This window comes from Ostrinia furnacalis, unplaced genomic scaffold (genome assembly GCF_004193835.3).
Source record: "Ostrinia furnacalis isolate ACB-3 unplaced genomic scaffold, ASM419383v2 OfSCF0710, whole genome shotgun sequence".
NCBI lineage: Eukaryota > Metazoa > Arthropoda > Insecta > Lepidoptera > Crambidae > Ostrinia > Ostrinia furnacalis.
In genome coordinates, this window is record NW_021130949.1 from 3,056,730 (window position 1) to 3,083,119 (window position 26,390).

Genomic DNA, 26,390 nt, shown 5'->3' on the forward strand with positions numbered 1-26,390 from the left:
AGGTATTTCATTGTCATCCATGTAACTAGTATGGGTGCAGTGAACTTTGCTCGTGTTCATTCATCCCTCATTAGGTCCGAGCGGAACGGGATTATTTGAACTCCCACCTACTGTTTACACTGTCAACCTGTGTCAACACTTGTATTGGTTCAGTTTTGTTCCTCAATCCTCATACACTGTAATATGCTCTTGTATGGAAATTTAAAAAATGTAGGCATGAGTTTATAAGGAGTGATTAAAGTGAATTGGTTGAACCCAAAACATTTAAGCCCATGAAACATTTTCAAATAATTTGAATTAAAAACAATAATAAATAAACGGATAAAAAATAAGGACTAATCTGAATAATTGGACATTTGAGGGATGCATAAATCTATTTATGCTTTCCCTCGGGAATAAACTATTTTCGAACGCTTAGAACGCCCGAAGTTACGAAGACTAGTCAGTGGTTCGTAAGTGCGTATAACAATCACCATAAACATTGGCTAATTAAGTAACAAAGACATTACTTGACTACCTAAAAAGTTTTGTAACTCAGCCGGTACCTATGCAAATTGAAGCACATGATTACTTATACAATACATATTACTACGCAAGCTAAAAGCTAAAGTAGCTAAAGTCGTTAGGCGCTATTATTTACCTCATCCTTTCAAATTCCTCTTTTGTTTCATTATTTATTTGCGCCTTTTTGCCGTTCAGAATTCAAAGCAAAGTTCTCTTCTCTGACAGAGTTAAAACGAATATAATTAGGCGTACGTCTAAAGTCTTTTAAATCTTTTATCTTGTAAATGCCTTATTTGCCGTCAAGTTTCACAATCAGTGAGACAAAGCCACTTTTGAATATTTCATGTTTTTGTTCTAAACGGTATCCTCACCTCAGTGTTGTGTCCTAAGTATAAAGAATATAAATATTCATTCGGAAAAGCACTAACACCTGAGCAACTGTTCATAATGCTGAATTACATATCATTTGCATGAACGGATTCATCATTTCTATGTGTTGCATGCGTGTTCTCTATTACCATATTAGGCGTGAAATTACAATACTTGCCTACTTACTAAGGGTAATAATATAAATTCATAGAAAATATAGTGCGGCTCCGGTTGCAACGGATCGAAACGAAGTTTTTTCATTTTATGCATTTATTTCCTAAGTCACCGATAAGCACGCGATGTCAATATAACAATATTGAACCGAAACTTAAGAGAAACTAACTTTGAAACTTTATGTAACTTAAGAATTTTTGAATACGTAGAAGTAGAAGCTAGAAGATGAAATGAGTTTCACGATTTTATTTGTCGTCACGTCACAATCAAATTATGGTAGTCAAGTTATTTCTAAAACCTAGTCCTCTAAAAACTCTAAATGAATGAATAACGTCACTAGTAGGTACCTACGTCTAACATGCATCGATCAGTCTTGCATTGTTCATATTATTGAAGATTTAATGAGTAAACATGTGAAACCCGTTTCATAGCTGTAAGCGTATAAAAGCTTTCATCGAGCTATGTATGTATATTGCATCATCGCGACACAGATTCCTGTCCAGACGCCTCGTTTCTGCCCATACAAGATCCTAATTTATCATACAACTGTCCAAATAAGTACTACCAGCTGTTCAAATTATTCTACAAGCAAAGTTTTCATTTACTTCAACCAAAGGACAAAATCACAAAGTTAATAACGACCAAAATGGATGAAGTGTTTTCTTTTTCTTAAAACGGGCCTATAATATCAAAGACAGGAAATATTAAGCTTAATTACCTACCAGAAAATTGTGAAGATTTACGTCTAATTGATGTCTTTGACCTTTTGTTTATTTCTGTTTGAACTCGCTTTGAGAGGATGTAGTCCAGTCAATGAATGCCTTAACGACGGTGTAGAGAGAAATCCGTGGAACACAATTTCTGACCTCGGGACTTTATTTAGCCTAGTTAGGAGGTGAACATAGCAAAAGTCCCCGCCCTTAGCCCTTGAGCCAGCGGGGAGAGGGGGGGTTTAAAGGTACCACTTTTCGGTTTTTCGCTTAATCCTCGGAAACTATGCGTCCTAGTGACATGACTACTATGAACCAAAAAAAGCTTATTCAATTTGCTACAGGCGAGACCGTCAAGTTTTTCTATATCTTGTATAATTTTTGCGGCATCTGCTCTAGAAGGTCTGTAAAATTGGAAATTTTATTTTTGTCTTACATGTTCCTATCAGGAGAAAATCGACTAAATCAACATTGAGCAAACACTATAGACATGCGGGAGCATGTTAAGCCTAGTTCCAGGGAGGGGACTGCACCGTGCGTATATTTAGACGAACCAATTGGAGCCACTTTTGACTCTTCATCATTCAAAAACTACTGTGCATTAACACTTCAAATTTGGCTCATGTATTGAGACTTGCAAAATGTACATCAGCTTCAAATTTCATAAATATACCTCAAACGGTTATTTAGGTATTGACGTTCAAAAATCGACATTTCGAACACTAAAATCTATCTATCACCTGTGAAATGTTAAAATTTACTGTTTTTTTATTTGTTCCTTTGTATTTACATAACTAACTTTCTGGATGCCAAATTTGAACCTTCTAGGTCATCTGGAAGTGGTTAGAATTTGGTCTATAGGTCAGACATTTAGATTTTTGGGCGTCAATACTTAAAGAACCGTTTGAGGCATATTTATGAAATTTGAAGCTGATGTATATCTTGCAAGTCTCAACACATGAGTCAAATTTGAAGTGTTAATGCACAGTAGTTTTTGAGTGATGAGGAGTCAAAAGTGGCTCAAAGTTGTTCGTCTAAATATACGCACGGTGCAGTCCCCTCCCTGGAACTAGACTTAACATGCTCCCGCATGTCTAGAATGATTGCTCAATGTTGATTTAATCGATTTTCTCCTGATAGGAACATGTAAGACAAAAATAAAATTTCCAATATTGCAGACCTTCTAGAGCAGATGCCGCGAAAACTATACAATTTATAGAAAAACTTGACTATCTCATCTGTAGAAAATTGAATATGCTTTTTTTGGTTCATAGTAGTCATGTCACTAGGACGCATAGTTTTCGAGGATTAAGCGAAAAACCGAAAAGTGGCACCTTTAAACCCCCCTCACCCCGCCGGCTCAAGGGCCAAAGGCGGGGACTTTTGCTATGTTCACCCACCTCCTAACTAGTCTAAATAAAGTCCTGAAGTCAGAAATTGTGTTCTACAGTTTTCCATCTATAATGCTTTATTGACTGGACTAATGATAGGATTCGTCGTGAGAATTTCAAAAATAAAAGAGTCATATTTTGTCAATAATTGTCTGTCGTAAATATTCCCAAAAATTTTTTTATGATTTCTGACTTATTTTAGACCTAATGTGACATCGGTCATAAAGTTACATTTCTATTACAATCGATCGAACTATCTATTTTGTACTCTTATCTACCCCACGAAAGAAAAATAAGCTAGGGCAGAGTTTATAATTTGTTAAATATCCCTATAGGTATTCGCTCAACACACAGATTATATGAGAAGTTGATTTAATATTTCGACTGATCATGCTACGTAACGAGAGGTTATTGACACCTCGATACAAGTTTTGGGAATGGAATGAGCCTACTACAATGGGCCATCAAATATAATTAAGTTTGGCACCTAATCTTTTCGTCAGTGATTACGCGACAAGGGACTTGTACCTTTTAGAGTAAAGTGGATTTCCGAGTCATAGTAACGGAAGTCTTACTATCAGATATTACGTAATTAAAATAATGGAATGGTTTATGTTTTGTGTACAAAAGTTTTGCGTTTTTTTAACAGATTTAACAATAATTCGTAGTCTAATTCCGAAGTTTATAGATCATGTAAATGGCATGAGAGTACCAAAATCAAACAAACCGCAAAGAATTTTAATTGATAACATTAAATATCAATTTGGCAAATAGAAAACAGTTTTTGAGGTTAAATACGTAGGCCAGTATAAACCGTTAGCACAAAACCGCGTGTTCTAAAGTCTCTTGTCATTCAATGGCGGAGTGCAGTTCATTGAGGTTAAGGCACAATATGCCTCCATATTCCCTCTATAGGAACACTCGCAAAGGCAAGAAAGAACCTTGTTCCGGAGCGTGAAAGCGTCAGCGGGGTAAAGGGACCAGCTACAGAACAGTGATGTGTGTAGTATCGAGTGACGGAGATATGCAAGTATCGAGTGACAAATACTTTCCAGATTAAATTACCAAGAAATAAGCCGTTTTGTAGAAATCTAAATTTCCTCTTATGTAGGTAATTACAGCTTATCAGACTTTTCATTTTTGGTACAAAATAGGACCCATTACAACTGTATCATACCTCAATATTGAGTTGAGCTTGACATGCTTTCGTCGGTACCTACTTGATATACATAATTCTAGATTGTTCCCTAAGCAAAACACACACCATTCAGGGTTCAAAATAAACAGGTAGGTAATTAAGTTACTAGTTGGAAGCGTGACATAATAGCCTATTTGGACTCGCTTTAAACACACAGATGCCGTGGATAGAGGTAACTATAATAGAGGTAACTTAACACGTGTAACTGATATAAATATCGCGTGATTCGCGACAACCCTGAACCTCCAGCCACAAAACACCCGTGTGTCGGTAGATGCTATTGAAAATATCCGCCCTTATAAAGTGGTTGAGAATTCCTTGAAAAGCTTAAAGCAGCATTGCACCTTTTATTTATTCGGCTTCTCGATATTATATTGGACGAGGATTTAAGAAATGTTTACTCTTTCATGTCGAATAATACGTTTGAGTTAAATGCATTCAATATAGCTTACGTAACGATAATAATGATAGTGTATGTAATAAAGATTTTTTAAAAGGAGGATCACATTTCGATTTGTTTAAGAACCAAAATATTATGTATATTAATGCCACATGATGAATCAGAAATATGACTCACATAAATGTTAATAAGCAATTAATGATCCTCATATTTAATGTATATTTTTGTGTTTTTGCAGGTAATGCCGGCTTTGATAATCCCACACATTTAATGAGAAATCCACGTGAGTTAATTTTTTTATGTAATAAGTAAACGTTATAAATATCAGTTAAGGTAAACTCAATCACAGATTTTCCGGCCGGTTTGCTTTTTGTATGTCTCTGCTAATTTTAAATCGCAGTTAATTTAATGCTTAAGTAACCCTTTTCAAAACTAAGCAGCAGTTTCCGATGAAATAGCAGATAACCCTTGACTCATGCATTTGCCTGTACATCAGTAATAAATGGGTATTTAAGTTACCCATACAACTGTCTCCAGGAATTCGCAATTTATGTCTGAAGTTTAAGCCACGGAATAACTAATTGTGCGACTGTGCATAATATTAAATATTAAATGACTTTGCCACAATCTTTTTTTTTTAAATTAGCCCCATAGAAACATACTAATCATCCTAATAAAAATTACACGCGTATTGACCACTACTTGAAAGTGACGTTGAGTATAGAAATGTAATTTTAAATGTGTTGAAAACTTGATAACTTTTTATTAGTTTTTTTTTTTAATATCTGATCATCTTAATGAAATATTGTTTTTAATGCATCATTTATCTATTAACAGCGATCTAGGTCAGAATACTTATATCGGAGGAATCTACTATAACTATAAAAGTTAACAATGGCTCTGCTATCGAACTTACCACATGCCCCATCGGGCACTCGAAAGTCACGAAAAGTGGTTATTGGATAGATAACATTGTATTATTTAGGTTGTAATTATTTACGGACATTGCGCTATTTCGTTACTAACTGATTGTTGAACAACTTTGACTACTCTGGCTTACAATGTTGAACAACAATAGCACTGGTTTTCCTCAAGCCGTTTTAAAAAAAAATTAATAGTCTTAAAGCTTAACCAACGCATTTTTAGAGTAATCTTTCCAAAAAAATTACTCACTTTGTTTTAAAATTAGATATTTTGAGGTATTCTAAGTTCTCTTCAATATCAACAATGAGTCAACCTCTATTATCTATTCAGGCACATAATTATTTTTAATGTGAAGTGTCACAATAAATCTCGTAACAAAACGAAATTTCATTTCTGATGGGCCTATCAAACTTATCAGTAGGTCAGTAGTAAAACGAGTTAACATAAAATGTCACAGTTCAAGGTATTTGTTTATTCTTGAAATTATACGCCCCTTATTCGTTTTGGATGTAAATTTTACGGTCCATGATATTTTGTTCGTACGAATACTATGCGTGCCACATAGGGAAACGTACCTAAGCCGTTTCTAACTGCTTGAAAAGAAATAAAGCTCCGATCCACTACTAACAGTAGCAAAAGTACGAGAATTTCGCTTTTAATTCCTTTTGTGAGAAATGTCAGCCCGCGCAAGACTTAGTCAATATTATCACTTAAATCAATCAGTTGTTGAAATACATACCTAATACATAGTTAGTTGTAAGGCTTTTTGCGAGACAATCATATCAATCGATCGGAAATCTAACAGCTTGATTCTGTTTGATTCTGTTACAGTGCCAAGAAAGTTGAAAGTTACCTCACGTGTGCCATAATAACATATAATATCAGTCTGGAAATAATGTGATCGTGAATGAAAACGATTTTCACGAAGTCGTGGACTCAGCTAGGATACTTGTGATAGCGTCTTGGATAGTCAGGGACACAGCCAATAAAGCTTGTGGAGGCCAGAAGCGACAAGAATATAATGGCGCAGTTACACTATGTGAGAAATTATCGAACAGAAGTGCGAGCACGCACACCGAAGAATGGGCGACGCACTGCAAAACTAACTGAAATGCTTGTTTACACTATGTCTCGATCAATTTCCCGCATAGTGTAACTGCGCCATAACTCTCTATCGCCTCTCTCCCACTATATCGCCATCTTAAGCCCGTATCGTAAACCTAGTCCACAATGCGTCACGGCTAATCTTGGCCAAGTCGACGACACTCGACCTCACCTGACTCACGATTCCGCAAACGAACCCACAGGCGGCACGTCAAGTTCAACACTGCTGCTTCTTATTGTACTTGTTATAAGTCCTATTTTGGAACAGAAATGAATAATCTGTGCTGACTGTACGGCAATTAGACGATTAGGTTTAATCACGTATGATCCAGCTAATCCTATTGATTTTGCAATTAATTTGAACACGATTCCGTGTTATTTCTTTATTACTGCGAAATCGGATACGAGGATGTTTGATATAAATATTAGGATTAAAGCTTTTATTTGACTTCTTATACTTATTTAATTTTAATTGGGGTTTTAATAGCCTTTGGGTAATTTTTACATTGAACTACAGGGCTAAAGTTATGAACTGAATATCTAATGATGGAGAAAAATATATACTTTCGATTAAGTCTCATGGTAAGCATGTTTTAATATAGGTACCTACTCGTAAAAGTTACTGCGAGGCTCATTTTAGCTCGTGGAACCATAATTGGTCGCATGAGACCGCGGTAACAATTAATTTCTATTGTGTCTCGATTCGCTGATAAGGGTTAATAAAACCAAATGGACGTATTATGAAAGCTTCTATGAGACTATGTTAATAAAACCAAATGATGCCAAATAAAAACCATTTCAGGCAATATTTTAACCCGTGGCTTATCTACGTAAACTTCACGCCCATCGCGAGGCATAATAACTCGGTTGCTTTTAAAATAAGACTGAATGGACTTTTTCAACCGACTCTGCCTCGTTTTTTAATAAAAGCCAAATTTAGGTCAGACATGTAATAAGTCCGTCGACGGGATATTGAGAATATTTAATTTTGCACCTTTTATTGAAAACTAGCTTTTGTCAGCGGCTTTGTCCGTTTATATTCCGGGCTGATACAGAAACACTAACTTCTTTATTGCAATACGATAGCATAATATAATAATCCTGCTATCTATCTGAATTGATATGGGCGTAAGAAAAGTAGGTAGGTAAGAATTACCTACTTCTCCACATAGATTCACATTAATTGGAATATTTTATAAAAAAAAAGTGTTGTCCTTGCACAGTGCCTACCAAAGAAAGGAGGTCGAGAAATGACAAAGTTTATCAGTGAAATATCGGTTATCAGTCCAAATAATTCAGTTACTGAAATTCCATAGATAATCGATATATCTATGGAATTTCGAGTCGATCACTCACAATCTCCTATCTTTAGTGAGGGGGCAACTATTTATCGTTACTTATTTTGTCGATACAATATAGTTTACCAATGGTGTAGGAGATAATATTAAAAATATGTCAAGGTTTATTGCCTGATTAACTATTGACCTACTGAGATACGATGGTTAACCCATAAATCGTAAATTTCTCTTTGCACAGTGATAATAAAATCACGCCCGATATTTTAGCAATGTCAATATTTACTTGAGATCGATATTAATGGCGTGATAAAATCGATGTAGGTAGTAGGGTTAACGCAAACTAGTTTTTTTTTTCATTTTTGCGAAATAAATTTTGTCTAGTGATACATCGTGACTTAGGACATGACTTATTAAGTCAACAAAACCCCATTTTAAAACAGCGTACTGCAAAATATGAATGCTTGCAAATGTTCACAACAATCATAACTCAATTAATAGAAAACACTCAACAGGTAATGATTTGAAATATACATATACTAGGTATACAGGCTCTAAGGTTATTTATTCTAAAACTTTGTTTAATTTCAATATTTAGACCAAGTCCGTATTACCCTTCTTAGAACTCGATTCGATATCAATAATAAATTCAACAGTCTGCAGTGTATTTGATTTCTAAATATTAAAACTTACCCAATCCCAGGCTTGAGTTTGAACTTAAGTTAATTTACATAACACAGGTTTAATACTATAATGTCTTGAAGGACGAAGACTGTTGTGACAAAATACTCAATACCTTCTAGGCATTGTACCCGGATTAGCTGTTAAACCACGTAATTTGAGCAATGAAGCCAAACGTCTTAAGGAATTAAGGCAGCCTGTGTAGACTCAATAGCGAGTTAGATTTAGTAAAAAGACATTACCTCACAATAGAAGAAAAGTGTCAGAATAGTGTTGAACGAGTACCAATAAAAGTAGGGAACTAATAATCAATTCGTAGCTAATATAACCATTAAGTATTATCTCATTAAAATTGGAATTAAGTTCACAAATACACGCCTTCACGCATGTAGAGTGCGTCGCGAATTATTCGCATTACATTCATTTTAACAGGCAGCAGGAACAAATGAAAACACTTTAAATCTTAAATTTTTCCAATTATTTATTGCCTAATTATTCGTACCTGTATGCATAAAATACCATGTTACTTCTTACTTACCTATTATGGAATCCTATCAGTTACTAAAAATATGAATGTCTGGGTATATCTTATCCGCGTTGCTAGCAAAAGCAATAAGATATTTATGATGGAACTCCTAACAAGTTGGGACCGACTTTGATTAATGTTTGCGACAGCCATGCCTAAATAACGTCTCGCTAATTTCTGGATCGTGTTCTAGATGGTTATTTAATATAAATACTTTAACCAATAGCTATAGGTACTTAAACAATTCAAAATATGATGCTTAGGTTACACCACCTAACTTTAAAGGTAACTATGACGATAACCGGTGCTTTTTGTATGGAGTTTTCTGACGTTTGTCAAAGTTAAAGTAAGATGGTGCAACCGAGCCTTAGTTTGCCTTCATTTTGATACAATTTAATGCATTAGGGGGCGTCCATAAATTACGTGAGACGTTTAGGGGAGGGAGGGGGTCAAGAAAAATCTCACTAAATCTCATGTAGGGGAGAGGGGGGGTCTCGACAAATATCACGTAATTTTTTTCAGCAAGAAAAAGGGTCAAATTTAAAAAAGTGGGTTATTTTAAATTGAAAAAATAAATATATTTTAAAATGATAATGATAAATTATTATTTTTTTATTCTGAACCGATTAAACAATAAAGAAATTAAAAGAAACGGTTTTTTTAATATTAAATCCCAATCGAAGCTAACCCTTACATTGCAAATATGTATTTTAAGAAATCTCACGTGAGATTGTGGGGAGGGGGAGGGGGTCTGGAAAAATCTCACCAAATCTCACTAAGGGGGGCGGGGGGGTTGAAAAATTGCCAAAATTGTCTCACGTAATTAATGAACGCCCCCTTACGTGTGTGACATGTGGGTCTTTTGTTTTTCCGAGATTAAATCATCATGTTAAATTAAATACAAAACGTAATTAATTTACGTTTTTCCTCGAATACATTTTTTTTACAAATGTTACAATCTTACGTACGTGTTCCAAATATAGCTTGCCCTACCACTACTTACTATCTACTGAACTTGAGAATAAGTGGAATATGAAACTCAATTACCTTTACCAACCTTTTATTTATTACGGAAAGTCAATTTACGAGGTACGTAGGTAATCAGTACAAGCTAGGCAGGTATAACCCATGCACTCTTGTCATTTCAAGACTCATACTAAGTTAATAAATTTTCCGTTCAGGAAGGTACCTACATATTGCTTGTTTGCAAAAAGCGTTGACATTTGTATTTTTGTAGCTTCACCGAGGTCACGTCTCGCTTCCTAAATTTCCCCACCTCCGAGATTGTCACCTGACATTTTGTATCCGTGTTTTGATCTCGTTGGTATTCCGATACATCCCCGCGGCCGCGGCCTCAATACTCAATCACATTACGTTTCCTCAACCATTTCACTAGAAGGTTCGAAATTCGAATCAAATTCTAAATTCGAACGCAGACTTTGAACATTTTTGTTTTATTTTTCCTTTTTTTTTTTGCATGCACGGCTACCGGCCAGTGCGAAAATCTTTGGCGTTGTCATTACCTCTTTATTTTTCTCTAAACATTAAAATCTTCTTTGGTCATAATTATTTTGTGGACATAGAGTAGGTACAAACTTTTTAATTAAAAAACTTTAACATTGGATAGACTTCAGTGGAAAAGTTCCGACTTTTGTTAGCGGTAAGATGATAAAGATTGCTAGTTCAAAAAGGTAACGAAAGTTAAAAAGCAATTGTCGAGGGTAATTATTGTTCTCAGATGAATAATGATCTTTCGCCCAATTTCATATTTTAACAGTATCTTTGTAATTTTTAACACTATTCTTCATTTACGACGTGAATAAACACTGTAAACGTATTATTTTGACTCGATTAATTAAATTAAATATTTTCTTCTCACTTGGCTACATTTATATTACGTGCCTAACATGAACCAAGATAAATATTTTTTATGTAAAACCCCACAGAAGTTAAGTAGCACCGCGCAAAATCTAATCCAACATAATGGATTCCGCGTACGCATAGCATATAATTTGCTAAACAAATAGGATATTATGTAAGAACGCTGTTTGTCTTTGGGTCGGAATTAATCCACTTACGCTCCATTGTAATCGTAAATGGTCGCGACATAATAAATAGCTTTCACATGAATAACGGATCTCATTTACTTAGAACCATTTGTTTTGGTACGACGACAGCACAGCAAGCTATCCATTTTTGTTGTAAAGTCACCCTTATCACAACTGTATAAGATGCCGCAGTGTTGGCAATGCATTGTACAATGCAATATGTATGTCTGTATTTCTTTCGGGGACCGAGGCCCTGATTATGAAAGCACGTACACAGTTTTAAAATAAGAATTAAAATTAAATGCTTCAGTATTAACATAATTATGCACATTTAAAAAAGTTTTAAAAGTAAGTATTTTCTGCAAATAAGGCTTTAACACGTCCAAGAATAATTTTAACCCTACCGCTGCTTTGATAATTGTGATCGGTTTATTTCATCTCCGCTTATTAAGGCAGATGCCATGAATCCAAGATGGAAAACATTAATATTAAGTTAACTGGATAAATTCAAATTTTCTGTTTGTATGAGCTTGGAGCACGTACCGATATCAGCTCCACCCTAGTTGCGCCCTTGAACATAATTTGTATCGTAAGAAAATTCGACGCGACGCATATTATTGTTATAATTTTATCCCACACATATTTTTTTTGAGTTGCCCATGTAGTCCGACCCTGACTTGATCTGACGAAGCATTGTGCCTCCCTGGCCGTTTGGTCACAAGCCAAAATAAGGGATGAGCCTCATGAATAGTAATGTAAGGGGTGATAGTGCGATTGCTTATTTAGATAGTTTCGTCTGAAGAAATACTGAAGCGTGAATGTTTTGCTTCATGAAATAGAAGGTTTTTTGTGGATTCATCTTTATTATAATTGAACCGTCTTTTGTTTTTCTTCGTAAAAATATCACAACTACATAAACTACAATATACAGTTATAACTATACAGTTTTTTTTTTTTTTTTTTTAATCCACAACGAGGAAGTTGTATTTACACAGCTTTCTTGTATACTGCCTTATTAAGAGGCGTTAAATTGTTTCTCCACATGTAACATACCGTATTATACAGCAGCCATAAAAAGATACGCCGCTTCTATTTCGGAGAATCTACAATTTACGAGTTTACTTTTGTCCCTTCAACGCCAGTTTCTGACACCTCTCCGCTAATAAAAAAAATAAAGACCGGTAGACCCACTTCTTCCTTATAAGTGTTTGCAATGACACTGGTGAATGATGCAACTAGAGCCAAAAATAAGACGACAGCTAAACACTATGGCAATTTAATGAATTTCAACCAAAAGTTGTTAAATTGTACTCTGTATTGCTTTGGGTTTTTTCACTTTCAAAATAAACTTTTTGGGTAGATACATGTACTTAAACAAAAACTAAACTTGAAGTAATAAGCATGAAACATATTTCTTAGTGGATGTCACACCAATTCATTATTCTTGATATTCTGCATTTTTGTACTGCACAATTTTAAGATCCAACAAAGAAAAGCAAACTCTGTTTGTAACATGAAAAGCGATTCTTTGTTCTCCTGAATAAAGAGTGAAAATCACGTCTAGTGTTGCGCATGTCGTAACCTCACTCTGAATCTTTAGATAATCAAGCCTACTGAAACCCACGTTCACTGTGTTTTTCTCAGAAGAGATTTTTTAAATCGGACTTGTTACCATTCCGTTATGTAATGTTCGTATGGGAGTATAATTAAGCTGTAAGGCTAAGGTTCACTGCATTAGCTTAGCTGGAATTATTTATCGTTGCCAGTGATAACCGCCATTATAGTGACGAGATTGTGAGAACCACGCAGTTTGTGTTTTTATAGCTTTTATAATATGTGAAGAGATGGATAGCAGGGAGCTACAAACACTAAACTGTACTTATACTCGTAATTACAAAGTAACTGCTGTAATAAATCATGAAACACAACAACACGAAAGAATAAATTCCTACATCGGGGAACTTTTCCTCCATCTTGTAGGTAATAATTTTCCAGACTACAGAAAGCTAAAGCTTCATAAATTATAAACAAAGTGTATATCACATTTTCCTTATCTTAATATCCAAACAAAATAACTATTCCGTTCCCTAATAACACTAATTTATTATTTGTAAACACTTTTAATATTAATGATATAACACACATGTTACTAATTATCTTAAATACATAAATGTATCGTTCGTTCGTTTCAGTCGAATGACGCCCATAATAATGTATAATAAATAAAATAATTTAGAACAATGGAATAATCCAGGTAAAATATACGATATTCTTAGAATATCGTGGTATGTAACTAGATCTTTTATGTGCACTTACCAAGACTTATGTAACGAGAACAGGCCTCATCTACCATATTATTTTCATTATGGGATCGCAAGCTGTTATTACTTCTAAAACAATTATGACTCTACATTCCCACTCTAGCAGAGAGTTGATGGATTCTTGCAAGAGCTATTACGTCATATTAAAAATTATAACTGTTGTAATCTTATTAAAGTAGGATATTAGGACTTTTATGTTTGATATAATGTTAACCAAGAAATCTTTTTTAATCTATGAACAATGTACAATGGATCCGAAGCCGTAAAACATCTTTAAAAAAATTGTCGTGCCAGTGTCCGTGTACGAATGACAGATGAAAAGAAGTAATGAAAAGCGCGCGGAAATTTTAAGGCATGTAAATTCGTGCAAGTTTTCTAAATCTATCACATACCTAACATGATTAACTAACAGTTCAAATATGCCCAATTTTGATAAATGATGTTTTCACAGATACCGTAATAAACCTTGACTATTATTACTTGATGTTATAATAACATTACGTACAGGCCATTGAAAGAATAGTTAAAATAACAGCTGATTCAATAAGATACTCGCTATGACACGTAACAAAACAAACATCATCTTCAGATCATACACGCCACATTTAGTGGATTTACATACAAATGCAAACATTCATGTCGAGTGTACTGGTACAGTCAGAAACATAAACAGTACTCTATGTTCTAACTAGAACATTTCACCAGTGTGAATCCTCGTGCAGTCCTGCTCCAAATCGGTTTTAAATTTAAATTCAGCTACCAACAGCNCATTTCTGATGTGTAAACTAGTTTATGTTCTTAAGGAAGCTAAGTAGTGAAAATACGTAGGTACGTTTCACTTTGTAGAGTATTGTGTGGAATGGTCACTTCACATTCAACGCTAAGAAACATGAAATCGAAGTTATTTCGTCGACTGTACAATATCTTATGGAACGCCCATAACGCGAGTGAAGTCATTGCATTTCATGATTGCATTGCAAATATCAGAAGGACGTGATGACGTCACACAACGTGCTCGTTTTTGAGCAAACTCCGTTTTATACAAGCCCTTATGTTGATGTGAATAGAGTTGACATTGATAGAGAAATGTTGATGTAGAGTAAACTCGACCGCCAACGTCGATGCCCACGCGCATGATGACAGTTAATACTCATAAACTGAAGTGCTTACTACAATGTACTTTAAGAAGCTGTTTGTGATATTCAGAAGATTACAGGAGATTACAAATGAGCTTATTTTGTGTAACATTACGAATCCCCTTGAAACTTTGTTCCTTTATTAAATGATCGAACCTGCGACCTTTAGTAGGTAGGTCGTTGTGATCACACAGCAATTTTAAATAATTTACGCTAACTAAGTGAATACGTGTCCTAATAACCTGAATAATCTGAGGCCTTCGTTTATTTATTGATCATTGTCATTCAGAATTTACTATGCAATACCTATTTCATCGATTCTGATGCTGACAGCGGTGTAAAATTTACTTTATCTACTGAAACTGCAATTTAAATTATATTTTTTTTCCTAAAATACTCTTCGATATGTTAAGCACACTAAATTAATTCCCGTTTGTAACAATTTTCAAGTAGTTATGGTACAACATGCTAAACTATAGTAGGTACCTACATAATAATATGCCAGTCATGAATAGGATAGTAAATATCAAACCATAGATCAAACTCAAAAACAGTTCTTTAAATATTAGGCTGATTTATACTTGTTCAGTGATGATGAAGCGTGTAAATTTTTCGGCCAGTTCTATAAACAAGCGTTCTTTCCAAAATCAAAATACCTTTTCTTATTGCTTTGGGAATAAGAGCTAACACGGCCAACACTTAGCAATAGTACGAAGTGTTCCAAATTCAAAAACTCACTTGATTGGCTCCCTCGTCATTACTTTTCCTATTGCAATATTTAGCAGTCTTTTGTTTACCTACTCAAGCCAAAGATTCGTGGAGTTTGTTTGATTTATTTTCTGTTTTTTGAGTTTGTCGCTCGAACTCGTAAAGTCGGTGTATTGACATCACAGTGTGCACATGAATCATTTACGCCGTCCGTTTCCGATTGCGAGACCGCACTTTACCGTACCTGCATGAATTAAAGAACATGGTATTTGAATTCGTGTCTCCGTTAAATGGGTATACGTGGAAAAGTTCGCCAATCGAATTTAACTTTCTAGGTCTAATTTAGCAACTTCTGATAGATACAAAAATGTTTAGTGTTGTAAATGTCACGGAAGAGGTGAGTGTTCATTTTAGTATAACATTAGCAATTTTTAATTAGGATTTAATTGCTTAATTGAAACAACAATATGAAATAAGTACAATTATGAAGGCCTTATACACAAGGAAGCTAACTCCTAACAACCTGGTGGACAGTTGTTGTATAGGCAAAGAGTGAACAATATTATCAGGAAAACGTATGTTTAAAGGAAAATCGTAATTTTCTCAACTNCCCGCCATTCTGACGTTCACGAAATGCGACTCTTGTTACACAACAAAGTTAGATGGGAAAGTTGGAACAGTGGTTTTATAGAGCAGCATCAATAAAAGTGACTGCCGATGGTTATAACCTATTGTTCTAGCGCTATTAAGGCTATCCGATTTCTTCTCATACTGTTCATGATATGTAATTGCAAATCAATGTTGCATTTTCTTTCCTGATAACAGGAATTTAAGAATATCATTTATGATACCTAACCATCTCATCTCCAAAGTTTTGTTAATTGAATTCTCAGATGCTACACAAATAGTCCAATAAAACTTATTTATTTATGAAAATAGGCCTTTAAAAAGCACTTTTACACGTCCCAGTATTAACCCTACCACTGCTCGGGACAATAAATGGGTTAGTAATGAGAAGAAGCATCTCTATAATCACTTTGTGTACCTTCTTACCACTTTAGGACATTGTAAGCCTCCTGATTTTTCACCTACTCACTATTATCCTTCCAAGTCGGGTGCCTAGCCTATGCAATATTGACGGCCAACAAGGATCAAAAAGTGCAATGACTCATTCATTAAAAATCAATAAGTTGGAGATCTATTGCACAAATCTTAAAATCTTGTGGGACTAATGTACCCACAAGATTTCTGAAGATTTGTGATAGATCTCCAACTTATTATTCAGTGCTATCTGTCTAGTTGTAAATTTTACATTTACGACATACTTGCGAGCTGAATATTGATTTGTTTTATCTAAAATTAAGTAGCCTGTTTTTTTATTGTCAGCCATAAAGATCTTTATCTGAAAAAAAAAAACATTGCCTTTCTCTTGCTAATAAAATGTTTATGTTTGGAAAATATGCCCTATGTTCTTTGATATAAAGAAAGATTATTGGTATGTTATGTACTTTTCCAATTTTCTGTAGACATAAGCGTCAAGACGTTATTAATTCGAACAAGTGAGAGTGCATTGAAAAACTCCAGCTAAGGACATCGTTACCGCAATGAAAACAGATTAGGGTTGTCACCTGTCAATAAATAGGAAGATTTTAATTAGTTATTAGTATGTTCCATTGCCAATGCTAATTATTATGACCAACGTCTTTGCAACTCAGCAGGCAAAACCTGCTGAGCGAAAAGCCGTAGGTTGAAGTTCAAATTGAAGCAGTAGAATTAAAATAAGTATTTTAAATAATTTTAACACTTAACGTAGTTTATTACAGCCAAAACAGCTGTATAAACCAGAAACCAATAAAGCCTTATTTATTTATTTTAGTTTTCAATTTACGTTATGGTACTTAGTTTTAAATTTTCTGTTGAATCAATTGGTACACTACCGGCTAAGTTAGAGTTAGTCATGTTATCTCATTGGAATTGTATGTGCTTATTAATTAAACTCAGATTAAAAATCTAAAATATTTTATTTTCTTAACCCAAGCATATTTTACCTACAAAAGTGTTTAAAGTAGGTACTCACAACCCTGCTTTATTCACATATATTACGCGGGTATATATAGGTTTTCCTTTTTATCGACCGTTTAAAGACGTGTGAAAGCGGCTTGACGTAGACTCACTTCTAATTTGTTTGTGGCTAAGGTCATATTGTAGGCTGTTGTGGAAAATGCTTTAAATAGCATTGTTTTTTATTTTAAATGCCTGTCATTTGACCGCCATGGGAATCACGTCATCTGGAGACCTTTTGGAGACTTATGAATATTCAATACTTATTCAACACCATTCTAGTCTTATCATTGTTTATAATAGCAGTCAGAATTATAAACAGGCTTTATTTATGTAACAATCCTTATAATATTATTTACAAAATGTTATTCTAGGAAATCACTCTTCAGCTCTATAAAGGGATAATAAATAAATACTAAGTACCTATTTTTACTGTAAAACTTTTTTAAAATTGTATTCCACGCAAGCGAGGTCGAATACCAGAGCTAGTCGCAAACGATGTAAAATAATTCAACTCAAACATTTTCATAAACTCAGTCCAAACTTCATGGGACGCTTTGGGAATAATTTTCAGTGAATCTTAATAATTTATTCTTTGCGGTTTTATGTGGCTTTGAAAAGTTTCTAAAGCCGGGCTGACGTAAGCCAGCTAGTAAGTACCTGTCTGAAATAAGTTTTTTGTATAGTTTAATAGCACATCAGACTCAGTTTTGTTGCTTAATAGTACCTACCTTTTTTTTTACGGGGAAAAAATGCGTTGAATCGCATACCTACCTATTCCAACTACAAAAGAAGCCTAAGCTATCATAATGTTTAGATCGACGTGTTTCTTTTGGTAAAAAATATCTCTATAAATGAATCAATAGACATCTATATATGTGGGATTGTGAGATTGTTCAATTGAAAATTATAAGGGTTTTATTCGTTCTCCATTTTATTAAAATCGTCTTACAAAATCGTACATCTTTTTACAGACAGCTAACGTCATCTAAAACCAAATCTGACATCTCACCATAAAGAACATAATTAAAAATAAAAACTAAACCAAACTCCTTAATCCCACACGGCCTTCCTGATTATTCATCTGTCCCAGATGAAATACCTTCGTCTTCGGTGGCAATCCACGTCTTCATAAAATTAGGGTCTTCTGTATTTCCAATTCTCAAATCACCTTTCTCGTATGTTCTAGCTTTCTTTCTTTTCTTGTTATAAACTCTAACACTTCCATCTTGAATTGTCTCTACACATTCTCTCGCCTTTTCTCTTAACTCTCGTCTTGTCTCGTTCATTCTTTCTACGTTTTCCTCTACTATCATCTTAACAAGGTCATCATCTCCTTTATCATTCGGGTCAAATAGTCCTTCTTTTCCTCCCTCGTGATTCTCTCTTATAATTTCGTGACGCATCTTCTCCGGTAGTACAAATAATCCATCTTCATTTCTCTCTTTGGGCAACATGTCATTCTGGTAGGATTCTTTCAGCATCTGAATAGGTTCATCTTCATCTTGTGTCTTCAGTCGTGCAGTCTTTTCGGTAAGTACTAAACAGCTTAGGGCGTCGGCGTGTTTCATTCGTGGTGCAGGTAGTTGTTCAATCTGACAGTCATTACTCTTCTTTATTTCGTCTGTAGGCTTGCAGTCTTCCAACATTTTCTGAATTTTAGTCATGTGTCTAGAGTCGCCTATGTCGTATACTACAACTGTATTATCATCTTTTTCCACTGCTTCAATCTTAATCTTCTCTAACGGTACATCATCTTTTACTACTTTCAGAATAGTCAACGTCTTCTTCTGTTCATTATTGGGACAATCATCACGCTTGTGTCCAAAGTCATTGCATCTAAAGCATTTAATTCCCTTTTCACATGCAGAATATTGATGATCGAAAGCTCCACAGTTATAACATCTTCTCTTAGGATTCTCATCATTTCCCGATCTTCGATTACCATGACTTCCTTGGTAACTTGACGTCGTAGGTGTCGGTTTCGCTAACTTCTTCATAAACTCGCTGTATATCTCTAGTTTCTTCCTGAACTCCTTAATATCCGCGGCGCCATACAGTATAACTTTATTCGTCTCAACGTCTCTAATTCCATCTATAACGTACTCCATCAGAGCAGCATCTTCAACTTTCCCATGTAATGCTATNAAAGCCTACAAATAGTATGAATTCAAAGCAACCTTTCAACACGAACCAATTTTATTACCTACTTTTAGAACACCATGTCTAATGTAAAACTAAAAATACCTACTACTAGTAGTCTAGACCTATGAAAAGGATATACACATTTCCATAAAAAACCTTAAAGGTGTTCTAAAGGAATTAACGAGTTTTAAAACCTTTTTCTATCGTGAAGACTTTTGTGTCAGATCTAAATCCACACGAAGCCGCAGTGAGAAGTTAGTCATTTAATAAATCAGATCCAGTTAACCCACCCAATTAACTCTTCAAAGTTTAATCGGTACATTTAGATCACTCGGATGATCAGTTTAACTNCTCCGCTACAGGTAAAGACAATTTTAATTTTAACTAAAATGCTTATTTTACTTCGAAATCTTTTGTTTTTATTTGAAATCTAACTTGTCTTTATCAAAATTACAAATCTAGAGCCATTTTCAGTTTTGTTGTTAACGAAGCGTTGAATGGCGCGCTCGGAGAGGCTTAGTTCAAACGATCATTGCAAACGTTGCGATAGGGATAGAGACATGCGATTTTTGGTTTTACGAAGGTAATACGATAGAAAATAATACAAAGTAATAAAAACCACCAGTTATAGGGGCATTTTTTGGAGAAATTTATCAAATAACCAAAAAAACACGAATATTTAAGCAGATTTTTTTCAAAAATTATCATTTTTTATTATTTGTTGGCCTTTTAGTATCGCCTGTTATTTAGCATTATTACTGTTTTTATTTTATCAGGATATACCGCTTAGTTTAAAAGTTATTACGTTTTCTTTACAATAAGTAATTGGAAGAAAAAAAATACTATAAATTTTTTTAAAAAAATCTCAAAAAAAATTTGACCTCTTTTTTGTCGATAAAAATAGGTCTAGTTTTATCTATTTTCATATGTACACTTTAACGTGACTCACACTGTATAATAAAATATTAAGTAAATTAAATTATCATATTTAGGCATTTGCCAATTTAGAAAATGTCATAACAAGAAAATTACGATGTAGGTAATTCGTATTGAATTTCCAAATCAATTCCATTTTATTACTTTAATATTGGTATTAATTTAAGTTTTGCCACCAGGATAAAGGTCATTGCTTATTAGGGTCGCAATGAATATTAATTTGATACTTTTCAAGGCTCAACTTTGAAAATGTTTATAACAATTAGGCCACTTAAATCAAGTTTCAAAGTGTCGAAATGGCATGACAACTCCAATAAACACTCTTGAGCAAGTACACCTCTGACCGTATGTAGAAATTGTATTTGCAATGAGCATCGTAAAAGGAGACGTACTTGTTAAGAAACCAGTTAGAGTTAATGACTCGGTGTCCAATCGTTTAGACAGTTAAGCACTAGCAGCTGTGAAATAGCTCAGTATATGGTACCTTAAGTATTTGTTGATGTGAAGGTATATTTTTAAACCATGGGCCAGTTCAGTTGTTACAGAATTGGTCTATCTCGCCTCAAGAGTTCTAGGCCTCAATTTCCAGATAAATGCAAGCTTAAATGTGCTTTAATCAAGTTCTGAAATCCAGCGTAATACCTAATCCAAATTATAAATCATATTCTTAGAAGTCCCAATATTATCATACGTATCTTATACGAGTAGTTTTATTCATATTGTATTGATTACTAGATATTTTTCCTGTTACACAGCATTTTCCTTAGAGACTGTCGATGTCCTTTTCGTTGGGTAAAGTCTTATTATAATCAATGAGAAATATCAATCTGATTTGTTACCGTCTAGTTAGTTACACCTTGCCTGCATAAGATACAATATTTTTCCTTATGTTTATATTGGTTAAATAGAAAATTAACCTTTCGGCAAAATTACCCTAATATTACAAGCTTTTTATTACTTTCTTATTAATCTTATCAGTCAGTAATATGAAAATTACCAAGCTTATTATGTAGTTACTTACCTACATTATAAGCTATTGCGTGATACTAGTTCATACAGTTAAGACTAGCAAGCCCTGCAACTTTGTAACAGAAGAAATTGTTACTAGTTTTCCAGAGTTATCGTTCAAGCAAATCTTCAAAATTCTCGATCATCAGGGATCATGCTACAAGTTGTAGAATCCCTGATCCCTAAGAAACTTATAAGTTGTAGCCTAGAATTGACGTTCTTATCTTACGAAGCAAAATTAAATTTACTTCATGACTGAATAGTAATCGTACATCAATTTGTTTTATTTTAACATTATTTTTCANCTTTAACTTCACAACTAATCTTGAGGTTTCCACCTTGTAATTGTAACTCTGAGAAAGCCAGAGGTCGCAGGTACAAATCCCGCAAAGGGCTAAAGTTTCAGTTACTAGAACTAAAGTTCTTAAACAGATTTTATGTAATCCATCTATTACTAATACCGATGTCTCGAGTCTTAAGCTAAATAACTTAAAAGCTGTGACTATTGAAAAAATAGGTACAGTCGACAGTGCATTAGACTTTTAGACTATACATTTCTGTCACAAAATAAAATGTATCATATTAAGTTGCGTTAGTGTTAAGCTTGATATATGCCGTCATAAATATGTTATATGCACTCGTGTATTAGTGTAAAGAATACAAAATGTAATAATAAAAAATTTCAATAGTAATCCGATTGTTTTTACATAGCCAAAATTATTTGCACGCTTATAAAATGAAGATTACGCTCCTTATGTAAGATTTTCTCGCAAACAATACATAATTGTTTGTAAATAAAGGTTCCATGAAGCGTTACGCGACGAATTATAGAGTCGATTTCGCGAACAATCGAATTCAATCGTCTCGATTGTGTGTGATCTTGAAAAAATTCTAACGAGTTATTTATGTATCAAGGATAAATAACAATATTTTGATTGCTCCGTTGCGTCATTCTTGTTTTTTGCCGATTCTGGAATTGAAAATATTATTTTCGATATAATTTATGCGCCAGACGACATTGAATTTCAGAATCTAAAAGAACATTCTAGATTTTTTTTGAAATTGAGCTTTGAGCCCGCTGTTCTGAAATTTTCCCCAAACCGCTACTAGTACGAGTGCCTTCCGTAAGACGTTAGTCAATCTTGCTGGATTTACCCCCGCTTGACAAGACTGTCTTCATTCCAAAACTCGTCATGGGATCTTCGACATGACACTCCAGCTTGCTATAAAATATCAACTATCACAGGGAAAGGTTACTTTATAATTCTATTCTTTTCTACAAAGAAATTTCGACCACACCTCTTCATTTCCATAGACCGTTTTTTAACAGTTTCCAAAGGTTGAAATAACTTACCTATGTAAAGTAACTAATCCATAACACAATGATCTTATGTAACTAAATGTGTTCTAACACCCTAGACGCTGGCTCAAAATAGAGTAGCCTTCGATTGTTGCAAAAAATCATGAAACGGTTACACAACGGCACAAGCAAGGTTAGACATTGTTACGTGGTCTAAACGAAGCTGGTGTCGATTTTAACGATAGTAATCGATGATCGATGTTTTGACGGTTAAGTGAGCAAATAGAGTCGCATTACTATCAGTTTTTGTTTTGTACATATGTAGTCCAGCCGCACGTTTAAATTAAGATCAAATTTTAATCAACTAGGTATTTATTTAATCTAATTAATTGTGTACCTAGTAGTTATGTTTATGTAGCCATTGATTTAATATCCATTAGATGATGTAGAGTAATATCTGCATATTTTATTTTAATTATAGTATGTTTTTGTAAGTAGGTACTTAAACAACACGAAAATTGCTGTGTTTATTTTCGTAAACGAAATTCACAACTTCGTCAAACACTTCATTTATACACAGATAATATTAAATAAATAAAATGATCATTTTTGGGCATTTGATAATTTAAATAATGTCATAACAAGAAAATTACGATGTAAAATTCGTATTGAATTTCCAACTCAATTCCTTTTTATTGCTTTAACCGTGGTATTAAATTTTAGTTTTGCCACCAGGATAAAAGTCATTGCTTAATAGAGGGTCACAATGAATATTAATTTGATACTTTTTAAGGCTCGACTTTGAAAATGTTTTAAGAATTAGGCCACTTAAATCAAGTTTCAAAGTGTCGAAATGGCATGACAACTCCAATAAACACTCTTGAGCAAGTACACCTCTGACCGTATGTAGAAATTGTATTTGCAATGGGCATCGTAAAAGGAGACGTACTTGTTAAGAAACCAGTTAGAGTTAATGACTCGGTGTCCAATCGTTTAGACAGTTAAGCACTAGCAGCTGTGAAATAGCTCATTATATGGTACCTTAAGTATTTGTTGATGTGAAGGTATATTTTCAAACCATGGGCCAATTCAGTTCTTACAGAATTGGTCTATCTCGCCTCAGAGTTCTAGGCCTCAATTTCCAGATAATCCAACGTTATAATACCTAATCCAAATTATAAATCATATTCTTAGAAGTCCCAATATTATCATACGTACCTATCATATACGAGTAGTTTTATTCATATTGTATTGATTACTAACTTGTTGTCTTTTTCCTGTTAGATACACATTATTTTCCTTAGAGACTGTCGATGTCTTTTTCGTTGGGTAAAGTCTTATTATAATCAATGTATAATATCAATCTGATTTGTTACCTTCTAGTAACACCTGTCTATTTCAAAATTAGCTTGATTTTAATCAGTACTAGTTACGTACTTACTACCTAATGCGTGCTACTAATTCATACAGTACTAGCAAGCCCTGTAACTTTGTAACAGAAGAAGTCGTTACTTTTCCAGACATTTATCAAAATTCACGATCATCAGGGATCATGCTAAATGTAGAATCCCTGATCCCTTATAAACTAAGTTGTAGCCTAGAATTGACGTTCTTATCTTACGAAGCAAAATTAAATTTACTTCATGACTGAATAATCGAACATCAATTTGTTTTATTTTAACAATATTTTTCAATTGTTTCAGCAAGTTCAAGATGGCGTAAAACACGGCGAAGATGCGGTGGTTCAAGAAAGGCGAGCCGCCTCGGCTGCTCGCCGTCTCGCCGGAGACCGAACCGCGGTCTACGCGAAGATCCAGAATCGGTAAGCTAATCCATATTCATTCAATAATAAATGCATAGCCAGTGCCACAATATTTTAAGCAATTACGACCCTTATCACACCAGACAGCCAAAGCCCAAATCAAACCTCACTCTATCTACCGAACGTCATAATATTGTTAGCATGTCATGTAGTAGTAGGTAGTACCACAGAATAAATATGTAATAGTAGCTAGAACGCTTGCTTGCAAGGATCGGCTGTAATAACCGTCTATAAATGCAACTGGGAGTCGAAATGGTCTTTATAGAGGTACATTATCATCGTCATCATCAGTGCTACGTTTTTAGGGCATTGAAAGTTACAACTTTTTATTTATTAGTTGTCCCAGTTTCCCATACTAAAAATAATCATTTATGAGTCCATCAAACAGCACAATAAATTGTGCTTTACTGTTTTTATCCACATTAAATCTTTTCCAGATAACAGTACGCATTTTGAGACTACAAAATTTTACAATGTCATACTACAGAAATACATAAAATAAGTCATTTCCATGTCAAAGTTCTGCTTTAGATTTTTTCTGATTCAACTCTATCTCTCAAACGACCTCATCATGACTTTATATCTTCTTTTTTCTCTACATCAAAAGTTTCGGTAAGCACCGTGCACTATCCATTCTATTCTATTACCGTTCTATAAATGACAAATGAATGTCACTGACTTAGTTTCTCCTTCCCAAAGACCTTCGATGTACAAAACACGCAATTAATTTGCTTTTTAGCACTTATTGCTGTAAATGGCGCTTTCTAGTGAGACTTAATCGGCCAGTTTACTCCGTTCTTTACACCTAAAGCGCTGTGTGTTGGCGTCTAAATGCAGGCAGTAGATTTAAGGACGGTCACAAATACCACCCACAATACAATTGTGCAGTTGCAGTTCCCTTGGTAATGCTGTAATTTTAAAGGTAGCTGTAGGAGGTCTTTTTAAAGAGCAAGCTTTAAATTTTAGCTAAAGAGTGTTGATTTTAATGTAACTATAAATTCACACTCCGAGATTATTATCTGTATACTATACCATTTCAATCCTGAACTGACCTATTAGAGTAAAATACGCTCATTAAGTTAATGTAAATGAAGAGGCATCAATCAAGCAGATAAGAACTCTATGCATCGAGTTAGAGCTATTGTTATGTTTGTTTCTTTGCCACTTTTACACTTAGATATTGTAAAAACCATGAAATCACATTATAAATTGAACCGTGCAGATTAGGCTAATGTTTGGTTGCAAAAAATCTGAACGGAAAAATACAATTGTATGTATGACACACCTTAATTTATCAAGTTAAGTTAATAAACAAAGCGCGTTTCAGAACAGTTTTAAGTTTATGGCGACATAAGACATTATAGTCTTTTCAGGCGATACCGCAGGCAGAATCTAGTCTGTATAAGATTGAACTAGTGACCAGTGTTATCAATTCCAATAAATTAATGCAGATATATTGCGTGCAGTCAGATAACAAACACTCGTAAAATACGTTTGACACCGGGTTTCATAAAGTCAAAGTTGAGTTATGTGCATGCGGACTACTTATTCCGAGCGCCTAAAGTAAGAAATAAACGTGGCTTGTCAAAACAATTGCTTTCGCAAAACAACAGGCATTTGGTTATAAAT

At 34.3% G+C, this 26,390-nt stretch overlaps 1 protein-coding gene across 2 annotated transcripts in view; it reads left to right on the forward strand.

The window, feature by feature from the left end:
* Positions 1 to 26,390, forward strand: part of LOC114349823 (uncharacterized) — a 54,140-nt gene that overhangs the window by 17,544 nt on the left and 10,206 nt on the right. For both annotated transcript variants that reach the window (XM_028300382.1, XM_028300383.1), the window contains exon 2: positions 24,643 to 24,761. In XM_028300382.1, coding sequence (XP_028156183.1) covers positions 24,674 to 24,761 — 88 coding nt within the window. In that variant the 5' untranslated portion in view covers positions 24,643 to 24,673. The remainder of the gene's footprint in view (positions 1 to 24,642; positions 24,762 to 26,390) is intronic.